Raw genomic sequence first — 21,858 nt, forward strand, 5'->3', positions numbered from 1 at the left:
CCCCCCCCCCTCTCTCTCTCTCTCTCCCTCTCCCTCTCCCTCTCTGAGTTAGAGAAAGGGAATATAATTTTATTTATATGTACCTGTACAGATATATATGTATTTAAAATGTGTTTGAGAATAAAAGATGCTCCTAGTCTTTTCCATAACTTTTAAAATAACTAATTGTCTTGAATGAAACTTAGGAGTATATATTTATGGTGCTATAACTTACATCAGTTTCAGTTCGCTTTTGTCTTAAGAAATCATTTGTGTAACAACCAACTATATATTTTCTTATCTAATTCTTCATTTCTGTTTTTCATTCATATAATCAGATCGGAATTTTTTTTTTTTTAAGTAGGATTCACAAGCTAAATGATAACAAAGTTTGAACTTGAAACTTCTTAGTGTTTTTATCTATTAAATTTGTATTTCAATTTTTACTATTTTTATTCATTAGTTTAACTTACTCTTTTTTTTTTCTAGTTGCACCTAAATCTGATATCAGAAGAGCTCAGTTTAAAGGGAGCAAATCAATGCCTCCTATTGATACCTCATCTCCAGGACCAATCACTCAACCTATTAAAGATGCTGAGGAGAGTCCATTTCTTACATCCATGTTATCTTCATCTACTGACAGACCAGTGGACTCATACAACTTGCCTCTAAAGTATCTTCTTCAAGTGACTGATTCAGAGTTACAGAACATGTCACGTCAGGTGCCAACTAGTCAAAAAATGTCAATGGCTGGTGATGGCACTGCTATCACTCAGCTTGTTTTGCGTCCTGTATCTTCAGGCCAGTCAAATGTGCTGCAAGATAATGTAATTTTATCTGATATTATCAAGATGCCTGTTTCTGAGAGAGGAATAGAAAAGTATCAGTTAAAACCTGATACCATTGAATCACAAGGTACTGTGAACTTTATGCACTTACATTTTTGATTTCATTTTATGTACAAAATTCTTTTCATGTAAGTAAAAATAGGTGAATTAGTTGACTTTATAGTTGTATATTGTTGGTGTTTGTTGTATTTACCTTATGAAATGCAAATGTAATCTTGATCGTAAATGTTTTCAAATCCGGATGTCCTTCCAAATACTAATCACTCAGCCATCAAGGAGGAGTGCAAATTAGAATTAATGTGCTTTTAACTTTGACATCAATAAAGCCTTTGATTGTGTATTAAATGCACCGATCAAAATTTTCTGCCTACCAGCTCCACGCTTTTGTTACCTTGAAATGGTAGATTTTGATCGGATTGCAGCATATGTTAACAGAGCTCTTTCTGTCCAACTGTCAATCAGTTCTCTTGTTCCCCCAAATTTGGTTTTGCCCTCCAGTCTCTTCCAGCTTTATATCAATGGTCTACTTGCTGCTACATCCAACAGTACCTATTTTTATGCAGATGGTATGACCCTTCATTCCTCCCTAACTTACCTTGAACATACATCATCTATATGCAACCCAGACACTACATGCCAAACTTGCGTCAATTCTGTGAATGGAGAGCATCCTCCTGTGGGGTCATGCCAACTTTTTCACATCTAACAGAAAAAAACTTAAGCAGTACACATATCAAAATAACACAAGTGCATCACACACACACACCCTAAACCTGAGTAATATTCAGCTAGAATCTTCACATTCACTCCAAGTACTGGATCTTACTATTACCAAGAATATATCTTGGCAAAAGCATATCCTTAACTAAGATTGCATCCCAAAGCCTGGCCCTTTCTCCCCAAGGCCTCAAAATATTTCAGTTCCCAACAGTTGCTGACACTCCACAAGGCTCAGGTAAAGCCTACATGTGGAATGGTGTTGCTGCTATGTTCACAGATATTGTGGTGTCTATGTGCATAGCAGCACTCAACTGGCCCAGAGAATGGTTACTCAACTTATTGGCATTCAGTCACTATCAGACATGTTCCAGTCTCTGGTCCCAGATGTGCTGTTTACTGTCTTTGCATTTCTTCTATTGCTACTATAACGGCCTCTGTTTCTCAGATCTGGTTGACCTTGTAACTCTACCACTCAGGCATCCCTGACCCACTTGTCTCTCCACCTCTTGTCGCGTTTGTTGCATTGAATCTCATCTTGCCTAGTCCTTCTTTTCCAAAATATTGTCCTTCTGAAATTCCCTCCCTACTCATGTCTTTCCTGCAGGTTTTGACCTGCAACAGTTTAAACTGAACATTAACAACATCAAAACTCATCAGTCTTGGGGGGTCTATAAAGGCCATGGGCACTCCCATTCTCTCTGATTCAACAAATGAAAAGAGGATTGTGCACAGCTGTGTTTTGCTTAGATGCACTGCTCAGTGTCTTTAGCAATATTTGAAATTATGACACTTTACAGGTATTATCTTTAAAAAGCCATATTGCCTGGCCAAACTTATTTAATATTTATGAACATTTGAAAATAATGTGTTATTGCAGTGGTTGTAGAACTATCACAAAATTGAGCAATGATATGCAAAATTGGTAAATAATAATAAATAATATCACTTTATAATATTAAAAATCATTATGAAGCACTTTTAAATTGACTGTAGACTTGATGGTTGTATCCTAATACCAATAGACCTAGGTAATCTTTGGAGTGATTTTTTTTTTAATTTCTTAATAAGATTAAAAGGAATAACACCAAGAATTCCCAGACTTATAGGTTAGGTATAATTAAGTTTCTGGGTGATATATGTAAGATAATGACAATGGTTTATGACATTACTATCAGATAGTTTTTGTCAGTTCTGATTATAAAAATTATGGAACAAGAGTAAGTGGCAAAGAAACTATATCTAACATACCAGGCAAATTTGATTTATTTTTGGTTACTAATTAAGCCTGAGATTTGAACTTATAACTGCAAGCTATCAAACAACTTGTAAATTATACAATCTAGGTCCTACCAATAATTCATTGTCTCATATTTTCACATTTTTATAGCAGTTTTGTAATGTGTGTATGTATGAAGTATGAGGGGGAGGATAATCATTTACTAATTGGATATATATGATCACTGCCTTCTTTCTTAATTTTTCTTTTTGAGATTTCTAAAAAATACTATACAATTTTATTATACTTTAGGTTTCAAACCTGTGTACACAAAACAACAATGTGATCAGTATGAATCAAATCCGGTGAGTTACAGCAACTTCAAATCTCGAACTTTTAAGTCACAACAACCCCAGAGTGGGGAAAAGTTTAGGCAGCAAATCTCTGGAGATAATACAGTTGGTCGTAAACGTAAACTCCCCACAAAGCCAGGCCGCCACATTTGTCATTTTTGTGGTCTTGGATGTGCAAAGCCAAGTGTGCTTGAGAAACACATCCGATCACATACTGGAGAAAGGCCATACCCTTGTGTGGCTTGTGGTGTATTCTTCAAAACTAAAAGTAACTTGTACAAGCATAATAAATCACGAGCCCATGCTGTGAAAGCTGGTCTTGGCCAAATCCCCACAAGTACATCATCTGAAATGACAAGTACTGAAGGTGAGGGTGACAATGAAGATGCCAATGAGAGTGAAGAAACACAAACAGAAACAAGTGATACAGATGGAGAAAATGAAGAGAAGCAAATGAAACATTGTTTGTTAGATCCTTCACGATTAAAAAGAGGTTATTCTGAATCTGATGCCAAAATACGTATTGAGGAATTTCAAGAGAAAAAGTCAACATCTTTAACAGAAAATTGTTTTTTGGGAGATCAGCATCAATCTGTTAATGTTACCAAGATGACAAGTTGTGGAAGCAGCAACACCACAAATACCGTAGCATCTGTGAATATCCATGGGGAAATAAGCAAAGGTTCATCTTTGGAATTACATACTGATAGTCCACTTCATCATTCTGGTAACTTAGATGGTAAAACTAAACTATCAGTTTCAAGTATGACTGGACATACACCTGTTTATTTACCAGATAAATGCTTCTATGATGTTCCTCAGATATCTAAATTACCAGAAACCAATTTAAATGAAGAATCTAAAGAAGACATTTTGGTACCAGTTGCAGATAATGTAGTTTCTGGAAGTTTACAAAGTTCTCATGCTAAGGAGTCTTTCAACCTTCATGACAAGCAAACTGTGAGTTCCAAAGACCATGTACCATTATCATTATCTTTACAGACTTCGCACAGCAAGTCACAAGATAAATCTATACATCCCATCAACAAAAGCAGTGAAGAGACAAAAACAATAAGTTCTCTCAGCATCACAGGCTCAACACCTACTGATAAAAAAAGACTTGAGGAGCATATTTTGCAAATCATATCTAAAAATGATACTATTGTAAATACTCCAATGTCTGAACCACCACGTCAGAAAAGGATATTCCGTCAACACAGTGACCAACCAAACACTTCAGGTTCAAAATTGGAAGAGCTGCCTCAGTCAGTGTCAATGACTAAAGTATCAATACCAAGTATTTTATCAATACCCTTGGCTCCAATACCTGATGACAATGATATAAACAAAGATCTATGCCTCAGTCCACAATCTTACTTTACTCCTCTTATTTCTGAAAAGAAGGAAATCTCAAATCCCAAACTCCCAGAATTACTTTCATCCTCATCTAAGACAGAAAACTTAAATGAAAAACTTTCTTCCACCAACATTTGTTCTGGGCTCCAAGGAAGCCAAGAAATTAAAATTGAAATTAAGTTGCCTAAAACTGGTTCCAATGTTGTAACTATTGCAACACCATCACAGTCTATCATTGGTAAGCCAAACATGCAATTTTCACCTACATCTGTTGTTACTACAGTTGTAAGTTCTTCATCTTTTGTAAAAAATCCTGAAAATAGTGTTATTAAAGGCCTTCTTTTGAAAGGTAAGACATCTTCTTTGACTTCTCCAACTCCCCCAAGTAGAGTCATTAAAGAAAAATCAAGTAGTGTTGATGAGATAACAACTATGAGAAATGAGTCAACACTCATTTCCTTCCAGCGTGAAGATATTGGCACTTATTCTGTGTCAAATGTGTCTTCTGTTTACAGCAAGGCTTCACAACTACAAAAATTTCGACATTCAAAAAGTAGTTCATCTTCTACAAGTATGGATTCTCATACTTCCCCTATTACTATAACAGAAAGAAGACCAGACCGACCTGCTCTAGTGAAATGCAGCTCTTTCGAGAAGGATGTACCACCTGGATACCTATCTCACAGTTTTTCAAGTGATCGTGAAAGTTCAGTTGATGTTGATCTTGAGAAAGGTGAACGTTTAAAAGATGATAAACATGATTCAAATGCTGTTGTATTTAATACTGAAAATTATGACCTGGTGGCACCAAAAAAGAAAGGAAGGCCTAAGGGCTCAAAAAACAAACCAAAGATGATGAATGCAACAGTATCAGTGCAAGGTCTATCTTCTACTACTTTAGCTACATCTTCAAGTTCATCACAAAATTCTATTTTACTGGCAACTCTGAAGCAACCTTCCCTGCAGCAGCCCTACACAGAGCCGTCTTGTGATTTGCCTCCTTGGAAGGTAATATTGAAAAATAAACTTATAAAGAGATCTATGAGTACAGAGAGAATGCTTTCACAAGAAAAAGATTCTGATTCATTCTCTGCACAGTCTACTATAAGTACATCTCCCAGCACAGAAAGTTCTAGTAGCCTTGGACCTGTACGAGCTTCATCTTTTGAAATGTTAAAGCAACCTATTGATAATGAACGGAATGAAAGAAACTCACCATTAAAGAAACGAAAAGTTCCAAATGAGTTTCTTCAGTCTGATCCAATTTCAAGACCTGGAGTAACTCGAGCTGGATCAGAACCATTAATGTCACAAATGGGGCTAAATGCTGCTTCTTCAAAATCTTTGTCTGAAAAACGCCTTAGCAGTCTACCTGAAACATTGGAGTATAAATATTCTGTTCCTCAAGTGACAAACTCTTTAAATAATCCAGTGTGCTCAGGTCCAGTTACAGTACCTGTCGTTGTTGCACAACCAATTGTTATCCCAATGAAATTTTCTGATTCTATTCAAAGTGCTATACCTGCCCATGTACCTGTCACTTCAGGGTGGAGCAAATTGAACAAAGTTGCTTTATCAACACACTGTGATATTCAGTTATCTTTGCCAGCTATTCCAGCCACTTCAACATCAAGCAAACAAATTCTACAGTTACCATTGGTAACAAGTCTAGTTGTTTCAAAATTTCCTAAAGACAATAAAATAGAAGCAACAAATCTGACAGAAGAATTCCCATTGTTAAATACTTCAAAAGAATTGTCTACAAGTGTTAGTAATAGCACTGACATAGTTAGTGTAAGTGAGACATACACACAACCAGATGTCACTTCTATTGTAGTCCCTGTATCTGCTTGCCCAGCCTCACTTCTTTCAGGAGACTCTACACTAACATCACTTAAAGAAGTCTCAACTGTATCAACAACTGGATGTAATACCTCAAAGCAACAAATTACTACTTCCTTGCGGAGTTTAACACAAACTACATTTTGTTGTGTTCAGCGTTTGCAACCCATGTATGTTCCACAAGGTGAAAATCAAAAAATTTCGATGTATTCTAACTGGAGGGTTTCAAAACATACACCACATCCAAGCAACCTTACACCTCAGATGTCCTTATTTCTATACAATTCTAAGAATACAAGTGATCCTATATATTCTGTGGCCAAGTATAAATCTGAAACAAATGTGACTGAGAGTTCTGAATGGAATTTGTATTCCAAACGAAAACTTCTGCCATTGAGCTCTTCTGTTGTTGAGAAACTTTCCAATGGAGTGTTAACCATTGATACAACTGTGGCCACAGAAGTTGTCAAACTACCAACAGACATTATGATATCTGATAAAAAAGATATTGGTTTATTGCCACAATCTGAAAATAAGGTTGACTCTTTACTAACTAGTTCTAGTTCAAAAGAAACTGTTACAACCAAAGAACCCAAAAGAGTTCGAATATTTCAAGGTGGCTTTCGTTCTACTGAAGAGTATACATATATTCGTGGAAGGGGACGAGGGAAATATGTGTGTGAGGAATGTGGCATTCGTTGTAAGAAACCAAGCATGTTGAAAAAGCACATCCGCACCCATACAGATTTGCGGCCATACCACTGTAGACATTGTCGTTTTTCTTTCAAGACTAAAGGTAATTTGACTAAGCATATGAAATCAAAAGCTCACCAAAAGAAATGTTTGGAACTCGGTATTGATCCTGTGCCTATTATTGTTGATGAATCACAAATTGACTCAGAAGCTTTAGCTGCTCAGAGTGCTATAGCCAAAGAGACTAAGAGCTTGGATGATGAGAATGAAGATGATGAGGAAGATGATGATGATATAGATGATGAAGAAGAAACTGATGATGCTGATGGCCAATTTTCGGATTCTGAAGAAAGTGCCCGTACAAGCTTTGAAAGAATGGACACTAATGAGACAGTTGATACATCTATTGACAGAGAAAGGTAAATATGTTTGCAGGAATATTTTATTGTCTTTTAATGAAATGTTAATGTATTTCACTATAAAGTAATGGACTATTGAACTGTAGATGAAAATTCCTTCTCAGTTAGTAAATATAATTTTACTTTTCAGAATGATGCAAAAATGTTTTTAAAACATCCTATTTAATGAGCTATTTAGACTTGAAACTATAAAATATGATAGGTATTTGCTTTCCGATTTATAGCAGGATATATTAATAGTTTGATCTAAAAATTGCACTACAAACATATTTGAATGCTAAAAACATTTTGTGGAGGCTTGGTTGATGCATATGAAAGAGATAATTTCATTTGTTTGAATATGTGATAAAAATGCATGACTCTATCCTCTTTCAAAGACACTACAGTACATTAATTTCCAAATTGTTATACTTGAACTAATAAAAATCATTCTTTCATTTCTCTGATCCAAAAGATTTTCCTAGTCTGTGCTTTTCATTTAATGATTTATTGAAAGATGTGCAGCTGTTGCTGAAGCTAAGAACAGGGTTTTTTGTCATAGAAGGGTTCTGTTCTGAAAGGACCAACAGACAATCATTGCCTGATATCCATTTGCAATCTATTCACATGACTGGTTCTAATGAAATCATCCATTTTCCAACTGATTTTGAATAATACCAATGTTCTGTGGCTTTTTAATAAAACGCTAATTTTACCTGAGTTTTTTCTAAAATTATCTCAATATTAATTAATTATGATGATTTGAAGTACTGAGTTGAATTGTCTCCCAACTCAGAATTCTTGGTCTATGGCAAGTTGATCCTCTTGCTTGATAGCAGAATCCTGTGGTTTACAAAATTCTTTGCAAATAAAATGAGATAGAAACTAATGACTCTGAGTTGCATCAAAGAAAGAAGAATTTTTAATATTTTGGGACTGTGGGATGTTTAAATGTTCTTTATTATTACATTTAATTGTTGTGTGCATTTAAAAATTTTCTTTCTTTCTTTTTTTTTTTTTTTTGCTTTAATATTCTAATATATATATATTTTGGTATTGTTATTTTTACAGTGAATGTGGTATGCCAACACATTCTTCAAGTTTAGATGTTGCTGAAACAAGTCGAATATCAGAAGTTAATTCCTATGAGGTCTCAGAATCTGAACATGCTAGTGGCTCAGAAATTGCTGTGTCTATGACCTCTGTCTATGTTGGAACATCAGGGTTAGTAGACAATTTCTTTTATAAATCTGAGGAGATTCTTGCATGACTTCTATGACTGGATGCCCTTTCTAATGTTAACCAATTTACAGAATATGCTGGGTATTGTTTTTGTGACTCCAGCACTGGTGAGGTTACAATATAGCTAACAGGGCTAAGATACCCTTCAACTAATTGGAGAGTAAGGAAGCTTTATGTTAGGTATTCAGAAGTTAAAGTATGAAAGAAAGGGTAGGAACAGGTTTCTTGCTGTAGAGGAAATACGTGGCTACCGCACATTATTTGAGTTAAAGCTGAAAAGAGATATAAAGATGGTGATGATGAGCAGGATGAGCAAACTTCTTTAGTTTATTTATTTTAGATTTCAAGACTTTGGCCATGCTGGATCTTGGGGATATAAAGAGTTTTTTTAATCTAGTCATAAACAGTAATTTTTGACAAATTTTAGTTGTACTTCCAAAAATTATGGAATTACAAGTGGAATTCAATGGACAACCATCTAACTAAAAACTCAACAGTTTACATTTATTCACAAGTATGATTTTAAGTCTATGGCTAAGACATTTAAGATTAGTTGGTTCAGATTACTTAACTATAACATGGGACCATGTATGTTGTAAGCTGTAGGATCTCTATATAATTATAATTGAGTTTTGACATCAGCACAAGGCTGCAAATTTTATGAAAGAGCAAAGTTGATTAAATTGATCTCAGTACATGATTGGTACTGATTTTAATTGAGTCCAGAAGGATGAAAGGCAAAGTTAAACCAGCAAGAATTTACTGCATCATGTATGTAATAGATTGTAACTAAATACTGTAAGCCATTTTGTCTAGTGACTCGTTAAATACCATATAATGAGCCAATGTTTCATTGGTTTTTTAATATAGAATTAAAATTCTCTCATGGATTTAAAGAAGGCAATTTATCTTTTCTTATTGCTATACATCTAAACTAAATATTTTTGCCTGTCTCAGAAACTAAATGACTTATTGAACTAAGCATTAAAGTGTAAGCTTAATTTGAGGAAGGAAAGTTCATGCACTTATATTTTACTTCATTTTACTGATAGAATAGTTTTAAGAAGAGTAAAATTGTTGAAAACTTTTAGTTACTCCTGGTTGTATTTAATTAATTCATCATGCTTAATCAAAGATTCTAATTATATACAGATATTTCTGCTATGCTTGTTTATTTTCATATCCTTTATTTTTTCTTATCAATTACATTTTTTAGTTTGACAGCAACAATTTCCAGTTCATCAGTTGCCATGATTACAGGTAAGTTCTTTTTATTTTTTCTGCCTGCCTTTTTGACCCAATACTCAAATAGCTTCAGTGAAACAATATGATAAGAAAAGCTATACGCTATATAAATCCCTTTGTGTTTCTTCAACATAATTCTTACATATTTGGAAAATAACAACTATAACCTTGCTATTGGAAATACTTCTGATGCTTTATTTTATTTAACACTAAAGGTTTTAAGAAAGATGCAAGAAAAAGACATTGATCAATCAAAAGAGGTAGTAAGCCTGTAGCCCATTTCAATTATAAAGTTTCTAGATTAGTATCCGTTAATTTTGATTAATGATATATATTTGTAGCCTTTTGTATTCAGAAGGGAACCAATTATTGAAAAGTTTTGCTACATTGAAGTAAATAATTTCCTTGGGTTTCATGCAGGAAGGAAAGTATGCATGTAAAGTATATAAAATGCAATGGTTACATATTAAAAAAAAAATAGTTAATGCTATTTAGTGTAGGATTTTAGGTCATAAAAGAAGTTTGCTATAGACAGTATGAGAGAAGAAACAGATATTATCATAATAGGGTCCAACAATTTATGTGAAAATATCCAAGCTTTCAAAGGTATCCTGTTTATCCTAATATAGGAAAAGGGGTACAGGAAAAAGAATCAGTTTATCTCAGTGGGAAGTTTGTTAGTCAAACATCTGAAGTCTTATCAAATAAATTAAAGACCAATAAACAAATAGAAGTGTGATGCTTATATTTTTAATGAACTCTGAAGGTCTGATACAGCAACCTTATCAAGAAGAGGGATTGAAGTGTTACAAGAAACCAGCAAACAAAGAAATTCAAGCTCGCCTAAAGTATCAGTTGTTTATCTTCAAGGCTAAAATTATGAAAACTGAATCTCATGAAATAACATATTAAATATTTAGAGGATTATGTTGAAAAATTGTTATGTTAATTAATTGTAAATAAATATTTTTTCTCCTTTGTATAATCACTATATTCAAGGAATAATGCTTCTAAAATTAGTATAGCATTATGAAAGTTTGAATAATGTAGTAGATTAATGGTGCCCCACAAAAAATAATAATAATTAGATACCTTGTTACGAGGGGCAGTTATATAATTCAATTCAGTTAAAATATTTATTGAAAACATCAACAAAATAATGATTAACATAAATTTTGCATATAAGTTTGTTTCAACAATTTATTTCCCATTTTCCTTTGGACAGGTGTGGCAAACCAATCACAAATTGATAATGAGATTGCTCGTAGTCTTTTAGATCTGTCTCAAAGACAAGTGCAGCCATCAGAAGATGCTGCAAAAGAAATTTCAACCAATGTGGCATCTCATACCAAAACAGGTGAGTTTACTAGTTACAAAATGTAAAACATATTTCATTGAAAAAAAAACTTTCTGTTGTAATTTTGTAATATTTTAAATCTTGATGCTGTTTATAGTTGATATTGTTGTTGCTGGCACTCTGTCACTTACGACGTTGAGGGTTCTAGTTGATCCAATCAACGGAACAGCCTGCTCATGAAATTAACGTGCAAGTGGCTGAGCATTCCACAGACACGTGTTCCCTTAACGTAGTTCTCGGAGATATTCAGCGTGACACAGTGTGACAAGGCTGACCTTTTGAATTACAGACACAACAGAAACAGGAAGTAAAAGGGAGAGAAAGTTGTGGTGAAAGAGTACAGCAGGGTTCGCCACCATCTCCTGCCGGAGCCTCGTGGAGCTTTTAGGTGTTTTCGCTCAATAAACAATCACAACACCTGGTCTGGGAATCGAAACCGCGATCCTATGACCACGAGTTTGCTGCCCTAACCACTGGGCCATTACGCCTACACTATAGTTGATGTACAGTGTATATAAAGAAGTCTATGAAAACATTTCCATTTACTGCAATAAATATTTCCAGTCAGTACAACAAAAAAAATTTTCATACTGTGATTGCAAGTTTCAAGCCTTAGTTCATCTGCTGTTTTCTTCACTCTAGAAACTTCTCCAGCCCTCAGAATTTACATCATTTCTCTTGAAAGTCATCATATTTAGTTGCTTTAGTATAAACAATTCTTCTTGACTTCACTCCTCTACACCAATACTGTTTACACAGAGGCTGAATTCTTTGCCTTGTTGAACTGTCTGCTACAGTTGGTCTTGACACCTCATATTTTTGATCTTCTCTTCTATAAATCCAACTATTACTTTGAAACCACAATCATTGCTCTTATCCCTTCATTGTCATTTATTTAGTTATTAATTAAAGCATCAAATTACTGCACAACTTTTGGTCATTCTCTTGTATTTTAAGTCACCTAATTGTTTGGAATTCTGTCAGTTCTATACTGATTCACCTTAACAACAAATATACTTCACTTCTTCATCAATGACAGTTAAATGGATTACTGAAATCACTCTTCTTCTAGATATATCACTCACTCACTCACAATCCAAAACTCACAAATCATTCACATGTAGCTATATTTGAGGAAAATACTCCCTGCAACGTCAAGAAAAAATTGTTTACCATCTGCTCTGTGGTATTTTCTTATTATTATTGTGCATGTATTATAACCATTAAGAAGGAAAAGAATATCTTTGTATATTATACTTTTGCTTCCAATTTGATGTTACACACATGCCTTCTCCACTTGATTTTTATCTCACCCTCAAGTTTATCTAGTTACCATGTATTGAAATTTCTCCAGTCACTTCATCTTAATAAGGTGATAAATCTTAATGGTGTATTCAACTATCATCTTCAAACACTTTCACCTCTAAAATCTTCAAATACTCCATTGATTATAAGTTTCTATCCCAAATTATGGAAATACTCTTCATAATGTCTTCTCTTCAAGAAGTGAACCCTAAGTGCCAATTACTTATTTATTGTTCTTACCTTCAATATCTCAAAGGTGATGGAATTAGTTCTAACTCACCACATCTTTTTTTACCTTGTATCTTCACATTCATCAGTGAATCTTCACATTCATATGGCTTCTGTAGAGTCAGATCTCTCTGAGAACTGCTTTCTTCCTTCACACATCAGTGGTCTTACATTCTAAAAGAACTTCTGAGAAATGTTATTGCTATCATCATAAGCAAAGCTTTCAGCTGTATCTGGCACTAGAATCTTCCAATAAAACTGCTTAATTATAGGCTCCATCCATTTCTCGTCTTTTCTATTGGAGCCTTCCTGTTAGAATGCTCTATTGCAGAGTGCCTTAAAGAGGTCTGTCTCATCCACGTTCTGTCTCCTTGACTGCTTCTAGGGTTTGGTAATATTTGGAATGTTTCCTCTGTACTTTGGTGTAGTCACTACATATATCAAAGAAACACACCTACAACTCTACATTTTCCCTGCTCATAGACAATATACAATTAAAATCTTCATAAATGCTTAGCCACTCATTTTCTGATGATCTTTGGTAGAAAACACACTTGTATAACATAATTAACACTAACTCTCCTGGATCTAAACAGTTGTTAACCCTCTCTTATTGATATATTTTACTAGTGTTTCATTCAAGCCTTTAACAATTCCTACTTACCAATTCTATATTCATCTTAACACACTGGGCAAAATGCTTAGCGACATTTCATCTGGCATGATAGCAATGGTGGTTGTGGTGGTGGTGCTGATGATGATCCTCTTCTTCCTTTCTACTAAAGGCACAAGGCCTGAAATTTAGCAGGAGGGGATTAGTCAATTACATCAACTCCAGTGCTTTACTGGTACTTAATTTATCAACCCTGAAAGGATGAGAGGCAAAGTTGGCCTTGGTGGAATTTGAACTGAGAACATAGCAATGGATGAAATGTCACTAAGCATTTTGTCCAGCATGCCAACAATAATGCCAGCTCACCACATTAACAATAATAATAATCCTCTACTGAAGGCACAAGGCTTGAAATTTGTGGGAAGAGGACTAGCCTATTACAGCGAACCCAGTGTTTCACTGGTACTTAATTTATCGACCCTGAAAGGATGAAAGGCAAAGTTGACCTCAGCAGAATTTGAACTCAGAACATAGCAATGGGCAAAATGCTGCTAAGCATTTCGTCCAGCATGCTAACAATTCTGCCAGCTCACTGCCTTAATAATAATTTTTTTTAAAGGATTGATGTAGCTCTTCACAAAAGTAAATAGACAACACCCAGGGTGTGATGTGATTGCAATAGATGTTTTATTGGTTGAATGATATTTTGACAGCTAGCATGTGTTTGTCAATTTCAAAATGAAAAGTGATAAAAATTCAAAATTATAGAAATTCAAATCCAATATATAAGCAAGAGCAACCAACGTCCCCATGTTGATGGAATGACATCATCAGTCTTCAGATTTCAAGTTTACTACTGACAAAAAGAAAAAGAAAGAATAAAAAGAAAGGAGAATATTTAATCAAACAGTTTTGTGTAAATATGATGAAATTCACTTGTCATTTTATTAATCCCTGCAGGGCATGATGTTCACCAGCAAACATATTTCTCCTCATGCATTTTGAGTCCTGAAAGTGTAGCAGATTCAGAATATTTTCTGAGAATATGTAGTTCCAAATCTTTTTTCAAAATTGCAGCTGTTTGATGCAAAATGTTCAGCAAGTTCTGTTGAACTACTGTTATTGTGCCTGACATCATATCTGTGCCCATTGAATCTTTTGTTTAATCGTTCTGTTGTACAACCAATATAAATCAAGCTGTGTTTGATGCATTCTGCTGCATACACCAAATGGGAATCTTTACATGTTCCACCTTCTGTATAAATCATAATATTTCTGTTATGATTTCTGATGGAATTCACTTCACTGATGTTGTTGCACAATGAACAGGGCTTACTTCTCTTGCAGCTGTTTTTCAAATTACAGCCTGCAGGAACTCCAATGTTAGTTTTCTTGGAGTCAGAAGTAAAGGTTAATAGTTCTCTTATATTTTTATTCCATCTAAAAGTTTCAATAGGCGGCTGAGGAAATATTTGTTTGAAACAAGGATATTTTTCATAACATGCTGGTAACTGTCATGTTGAAATGCTAGCGAAATTTCGGCGCCAGTTAATCATTAAAGGAATTCTGTCAGATATTGTACTTTGCTAAAATTATGCATGAGAGTTAGATTTTCTTTGCTATGTCATTTGCTATTTCCTTTAATTCACTGTAACTGCATTTGCCATAATGGTGTACAAAAGCATTTGCATGTTTCCAGTAATTCCCTATATCTGTACAGGTCCGTTTTATCCTCAAAAATTGGGATTTCAGATTTGACTGAATTATATGATGTGGATAATCAGAGCAGCAGTGGAGGTAAATGTAGAATGATATGAGCTTGCAAAATAACTCTGTTGCTCTTCTGCCTCCAGAAAACTTAACTTTTGTGTCCAAATATGAAATGCTAGTTTTTGAAAAACTAGATGTAAATTTTATGTTGGACTTAATGCCATAGTTTTTAGCATTACAGTCACAGAAGTGCAAGAAGTCAATTAAACTATCCTATGATCCTTCCCAGACAAAAAAAGACATCATCAATAAACCGTAACTAGAGTATTGGTTCATGACTATGTAGGGATTTGGATGTCTTCAGTAACTGTTTTGAATTTTGTCATGAAGACATTAGGGAAATTAACTGCCATAGGGGTACCCATGGTGCAACCCCTTGTCTGGTGGTAAAATTTCTGTCCAAACTTCATTGTGTTACTTTGTAACACAAACCTCAATAGCCTACAGAGAAAATTAGATGGAATAATCTGCTACACTTTCAGTCCTTAAAAGGCATGAGGAGAAATATGGTTGTGAGTTATTAACATCACTCCCTGAAGGGATGAATAAAATGATAGAGAAATTTCATCATATTTACACAAAACTGTTTGATTAAATATTCCTCTTCTTTTTCCTTTTCTTTTCTCTTTTTTCTTTCTTTTATTTTTTGCCAATTGTAAATTTGAAATGTGAAGACTGATGATGTCATTCCTGCAACATGGGGATGCTGGTTGCTCTCATTCATATTTTGGATTAAAATTTTTATTACTTTTCATTTTGAACTCGACAAAGACACGCTAGCTGTCGGAATATTGTTCAACCAATAAAATCACTATTGCAATCACATCGCGCTCCTCATATTGTCTAATAATAATAACAATAACAACAACACTGTTCTACCTGTATCATTCCTCTTCCCCCATTACTTCTAGGTAGGTACAGACGATCAACATCTGCCTTTGAGTGATTCATGTTCTTAGATGTTAATAATTTTCTTGTCTTCCTGCCCAGGCATTGGAGCTCCATAGGATTCCAGTTAATGATGTTAAAACTATACTGGATGACTAGAAATGTCAGGGTGTTAAAGTCTTATTCTCCTACAGTACTCCTTTCTTATTTTTTCCTTCATAGTAGCATGTTGTATACTATCTCCATTTATCCCCATGTATTTATAACTTTCTTGTGGGTCAAGTTTAATGGAAGCTGTTTGTCTGAGCTTACCTCTTACAAAAGTTGCTTTAGTACACTTATCGAGGTCAAAATCCATCCCAATGTCATTGTTAAACTCTTTAACAGTTGTTAGCAGCCCTACTGGCTCCTGGTCATTTCTAGCAAATGGCTTCAGATCATCCTTATAAAACAGATGGTTTATTATAGTGTTATAAATTTTGTACCCATACCTGGTGTTATTCAGTTCATTTGAGAGTGGGATCAGGGCCATGCAAACGAGTAATGGGGAGAGTACAGAGGACTGGATGTTGCAGCTTGTATGCAAACATGAAAGCAGTAAATTCACAAGGGAACTTGACATTAACTCTGAATTAGATGAAGAACCTGAAACCATTGCCACCAAACAAACAAAATGGATCAAAAAAAGAATGGGCAGAAACATATTGAGGAGTAGTGGAGCCAGAAGCCCCTGCATGGACAGTATATTCTTTGATGTCGAAATGCTAATGTAGATCAAGAAGCAAGCCATCAGTGGCTGAGAAGTTCAAGACTGAAAGCAAAGACCAATGGTTTCATATTAGCAGCCCAAGATCAAAGCTTGCTTACCAGAAACTACCAGGCTAATGTTCTTCAAAATGGTTCTGACCATAAATGCAGATTTTCCAATACATTTGACAAAACAATAGACCATCTCATTTCAGGATGTCCAAACAAATACAAAAATCACCACAGTAGGGTAGGATAGTATTTACATTGGAAAATATGTAAACACTACAAAATTGACAATCCTGCTTACTGGTATGAACATCATCCTGAGCCAGTCGTTGAAGGGTTTTCCAGTCAACACTGACAGAACAATTCAGACTAATCAACTGGGCATAATTATTAAAGAGAGAGAATGTAAGTGTTCTCCTGATAAAAATATATATGTAAAGGAATTTGACAAATTAAGTAAATATAAGGACCTGGAAATTGAAATACAAAAGATGTGGCATCTTAAAGCAAGAACTGTTCCTGTTATCGTAGGTGCCCTCAGTGTGATAAAAAAGGAATGTCAGAAACATCTAGACAATATCCCAGGTGAACCATGTCTCAGAGAAATCCAAAAGATTGTGCTGACAAGTATTGCTCACATCCTTAGAAAAACCCTATCAATTTAAATGTCTGTGTTGTATTACATGAAGATATTTCATTACTGCCCCTGCCACTTCTCCTCCCCAAACTTTCAGTCATACTGTAACAACTCTTATCCTTCACTCACCCTTGGACACCCATTGTGTCTTGGCAAGTGATTGTAACAAACATGCAGGTTAAAAGTAAATAATAATAATAATATTTTGTTTATCAACCACTAATGGTTCACAAAAAAAATTGGTAATGTTTCAGGACAATACAATGTGGGGTTACATAAAGGAATGGGTAAAAAACAGAAAAACAGTTACTATTATATTATATAGAGCTTAATATAAGTGAGATCTGATTAGATTACATGGTTATGTATGGTTTAAGTAACAACATTTATGTTTCTTGAAATTGAACCAATAGGGCATATACTTAGTAACAGATTTCAATTAGTTTAAATAATTTAACATTAATGAATTTATTGTAACAAAGCATTCCTAAAGTCTTCATAACTCAAACTACTGTGTGTTATTTTTACCTTTCCAGATACTAGTGAAAAAACATTGGTACGACAGTACAGCTTTGATATGGCTGACTCTCCTGAGAGAGGTATGAGCAGGTCTCCATCCCAAACTGAACATCCAGAAATTCAAGTTTTTTCTGCTGATGAATGTGAAAAGTTTCCATCCTCAGTAAGTGTTAGAGAGAAGGAAGAAAATATTGTGATTGTGCAAAGAGAAACTTCACCTATCTCTCATGAAAGAGTAAGTAATACTTTTCAAGGCATTTTCAATTAAATTAAATTTATTGAGTAGTCATAGATACACATTACATCATAAACTGCTTATAAAGTTTCATTATTTCTTTGTTATTTGTTTCTTATGTCCCCACCCCTTTTTTTCTCATAAATTGATATTTTCATGATTCTAACTATTTTTGTATTTTCTCTTGTTTTAGAAGGATTCCAAAAGACAACAATCTTCTGAAAAAGAAGAGACTAACCTATCAAACAGCCAGGCGCTAATGGCATTAAAGACAACAAAAGGTCCAACTCATTGTTTACCTTCAGGAGTTTCTGTTGACCCTGTATTAAGTGAACCTTCTTCAACTCAGAAAATTATTTTTGTTTCTGAGATACCACAGAGTTTACAAACGATTGTAGCTAATGATACTGGTCAAACATCAATAAGCACGGTATCATTATCTTTTACAGGAATTCTTCCTAATGGCAGTATGGGCCCTCTTGTTGGCCAGGTGTTACAAGGGTCAAGTAGCACAACATTGAATTCTACTAATACTACCATTACTCTTTCTCCACTTATCCCTCCATTTCAGTTTCAGCACCCTTTCCAAGCATTTGAAAGATCAACAGAAATAAAACCTGAAGAAACAAATGTAAAGTTAAAGGAAGATACATCATCTACTGTAATCATACCACTAGTAGACACTTCTGGTGAGAACCAGTCACCAATTTGTAATCCCAAAACTGTTTTGTTACCACAAACCTCTTGTGTGCAAACAGCAAATAGTGTTGCAACAAGCATTATTCATGATTCTGATTCTAATAATCAGCTGCAACCTCAGCCACTCATTGGGCAAGTAGTTTTGCCAAATCAACAAACACCAAATAATTCTTCACTTGTGAGTATAATTGTGACTAATCAAGCTTATCAGACTACAGATGGACTATCCCCACAAAATCAGAACAAGCCTGAAAATGGGTTCCAGTCAGTATACCAACGCATTCAGTCACCTCCGCAACAACATAGTAATAGTGAATCACATATATCAGAAAGCAGGCATATTGAAAGGTCATCACCTTCAAAACTTGGAAGCAATATGCAAGTCAATAACATGGCTGCCATCAAACCTTCCAACTATATTTCTGAAGGATCTCATCAACCTCTTGCAGTTTTTACTCCAACTAAAATTGTTGGCCAAAAATTACACTCTGAACAACAATCATCTACATTTGAAAGACATTCACCTGTAATGTTTGTAGATGATATTCAAAGAAGAAATTTATATGAACAAAAACAAATAGCTGAACAACAAACATCTTTCAAGATTCAACCATCAACAATGATTTCAAATGTACAAATACCAGTTCATCATATCAGTAGACAATCACCAAAGACACATGTAGAGAAAAGTTTCTCCCCTACTCTGTTTGCTGACAATTACTCCACAACCAGACAACACCAAACTGATCTTTCTGCTTCTACACAACCACAGTTAGAAGAATTTTTTCCAGTGCACCAAAATTCAGACAACTTTTCTTCAATTCAACAACACCAAAGAGAAAGGTATTCTCCTATGAGACAACCAAATATGGAACAGTATTCTGCTCCACAGAACCAAGTAAATACATATTCACCAAATCAGCAACTAAATATGGACAGATATCCAAAGACACAGCAGCAGATGGAAAGATATTCTCCAACGCAGCCACTAAATGCAGATAAATATTCTCCTACAAAACAAATAAACATGGACAAATACTCTACTACACAGTTAAAATTGGAGAGGTATCCTGCTACACAACAACAGAAAATGAAGCATTACAATCCTGTTCACCAAAGCAATGTCGAGAGATATTCACCCACAAGACAACTCCATGTGGATAGGTATTCCACAGTTCAACATGTGGACAGGTACAGTCTATCTCAACAACATGCAGATTTGTTGCCTTCACAAAATTATGTTGAAAGAGTATCACCATACCATCCTCTTGAAAGATTGTCATCTCCAAGGCATCACAGACAGTTGGGAGATAGGATTTCACCAACAAGACATGTAAACAGACTTTCTCCAACAAGGCAGCATGTAAGCAGGTTGTCTCCAACACATCATGTTGATAGGTTTTCTCCTACTTGGCAATATACTGACAAATTGTCTCCAACTCAACAAGGAGTAGAGAGATTATCACCTTCACGTCAGCATTCAGAGAGATTGTCTCCAAGCCGACAGTTTCTAACTAGATTCTCTCCAACAAGACAAACTAACCGAATGTCTCAAAATGTTGACCTTGTGTCTAATCCCAAACCTCATGTTGACATGTCTTTAGAATGCCAATCCCCAACTAGACAAATAATACGAATGTCACCTCAGCCATTCAGTGATAAGATATCTGGAACTGCTCAGATCAATAGAGTTCCAAATAAATCAAATGAAACTTCAGGTCAAATACCATTAGAGCCATCTTCAAGTAATCTGTCTGAACAACAGTCAACTGATAGATCAATTCCAGAATCAACCATTGAAAAAGTAATCATTGAAAAGCATTTATCATACAGACATTTAGAACCTCAAGTTTCTTCGAAGATCTTCGGATGCAATGCAACATCTAAGCCTAACGAAACACTCTGTGTTGAAAAACAACATGTTGTAACCAGTATATCTACATCCTGTTCTCAGACAATGCAGAAGTCATTTAAAGAGGACTTGAACCGTTGCAGAGATTGCAATAAGAAATTCTCTACTTCACAAGACTATACTGTGCACCGGAGACAACACATGAAAACGCATCGAAGTGAAGATGCTACTACTTCTCATACACGACCTCATCTTCATAAGTGCTTTCACTCAGAAGGACATGCAGATTCCCGCTCACTGAGCACTGAAGAGATACCAAAGCCTCCAGACTGTGTGAATTGTAAGGTGGACTTCTGGAAGCAAAACCACTTACCTAAACATTTATGGGCAAAGACTCATAAAATGACATTAGAGAAATTACGTAACAAACATTCATCATCAAGTGATAGTGAGCCTGCTAACCTTGCAGACTCAGTATCTGAGACAATTAGTCATTCTACTTCTGCTGTCACCGTTGTAGCTCCGTCCAGAGTTGAAACCATCCCTGCTTCTGAAAAAGCACTCGATTTGTCGAGAGATGAATCTCTTACAGTAACTCAGACAAGTATTGCAAAAACTTCTTCCCTAATAACAACTGCGAGTGTTACTAATGCAGCTAATATTCAGAGTGTTAGTGTTTCTAGTGAACCTACATTTAGATTAAGTGAAGAAAACAAAATAACTGGATTAGAAACTCCAAGCCAACCACAGCTCTTATTACACCAACGACCACACTACCAAAATTATCTAGAACCTTATAGTGATTCCAGTATCAAAATTAAGGATGAACCATTAGAATCAGATAAATGGTCTTCTGTTCAAAATCACCAGTGGTTAAGAGTAACCAATAGCAGCACTGAAATGACAGGAACTGGTATTATTCCTGTAATGTCTGTAATGGCCGTTACTTCCCCCAATATGTGTAATCTTTGCCAAGCTGCGTTTCCTTCACATCACCAGCTTCAAGTGAGTATTTTTTTACATAAAATATATTCATTATTTCTGACATTATTGTCATCATTTTCATTTATACTGTTTTGATTATAATCATTTATTCTGTGTGTTGTG

The 21,858-nt window shown here is 35.0% G+C and overlaps 1 protein-coding gene across 3 annotated transcripts in view; it reads left to right on the forward strand.

Annotated features, from left to right (window-relative positions):
• LOC106872863 (uncharacterized) overlaps window positions 1-21,858 on the forward strand; it is a 221,158-nt gene that overhangs the window by 193,866 nt on the left and 5,434 nt on the right. For all 3 annotated transcript variants that reach the window (XM_052967245.1, XM_052967244.1, XM_052967246.1), the window contains exons 3-9: window positions 469-894; window positions 3,076-7,426; window positions 8,477-8,629; window positions 9,864-9,907; window positions 11,118-11,249; window positions 17,983-18,200; window positions 18,394-21,756. In XM_052967245.1, the coding sequence (XP_052823205.1) occupies window positions 469-894; window positions 3,076-7,426; window positions 8,477-8,629; window positions 9,864-9,907; window positions 11,118-11,249; window positions 17,983-18,200; window positions 18,394-21,756 (8,687 nt within the window). The remainder of the gene's footprint in view (window positions 1-468; window positions 895-3,075; window positions 7,427-8,476; window positions 8,630-9,863; window positions 9,908-11,117; window positions 11,250-17,982; window positions 18,201-18,393; window positions 21,757-21,858) is intronic.

The sequence above is a fragment of the Octopus bimaculoides genome, chromosome 4 (genome assembly GCF_001194135.2).
Source record: "Octopus bimaculoides isolate UCB-OBI-ISO-001 chromosome 4, ASM119413v2, whole genome shotgun sequence".
In the NCBI taxonomy this organism is placed as follows: domain Eukaryota; kingdom Metazoa; phylum Mollusca; class Cephalopoda; order Octopoda; family Octopodidae; genus Octopus; species Octopus bimaculoides.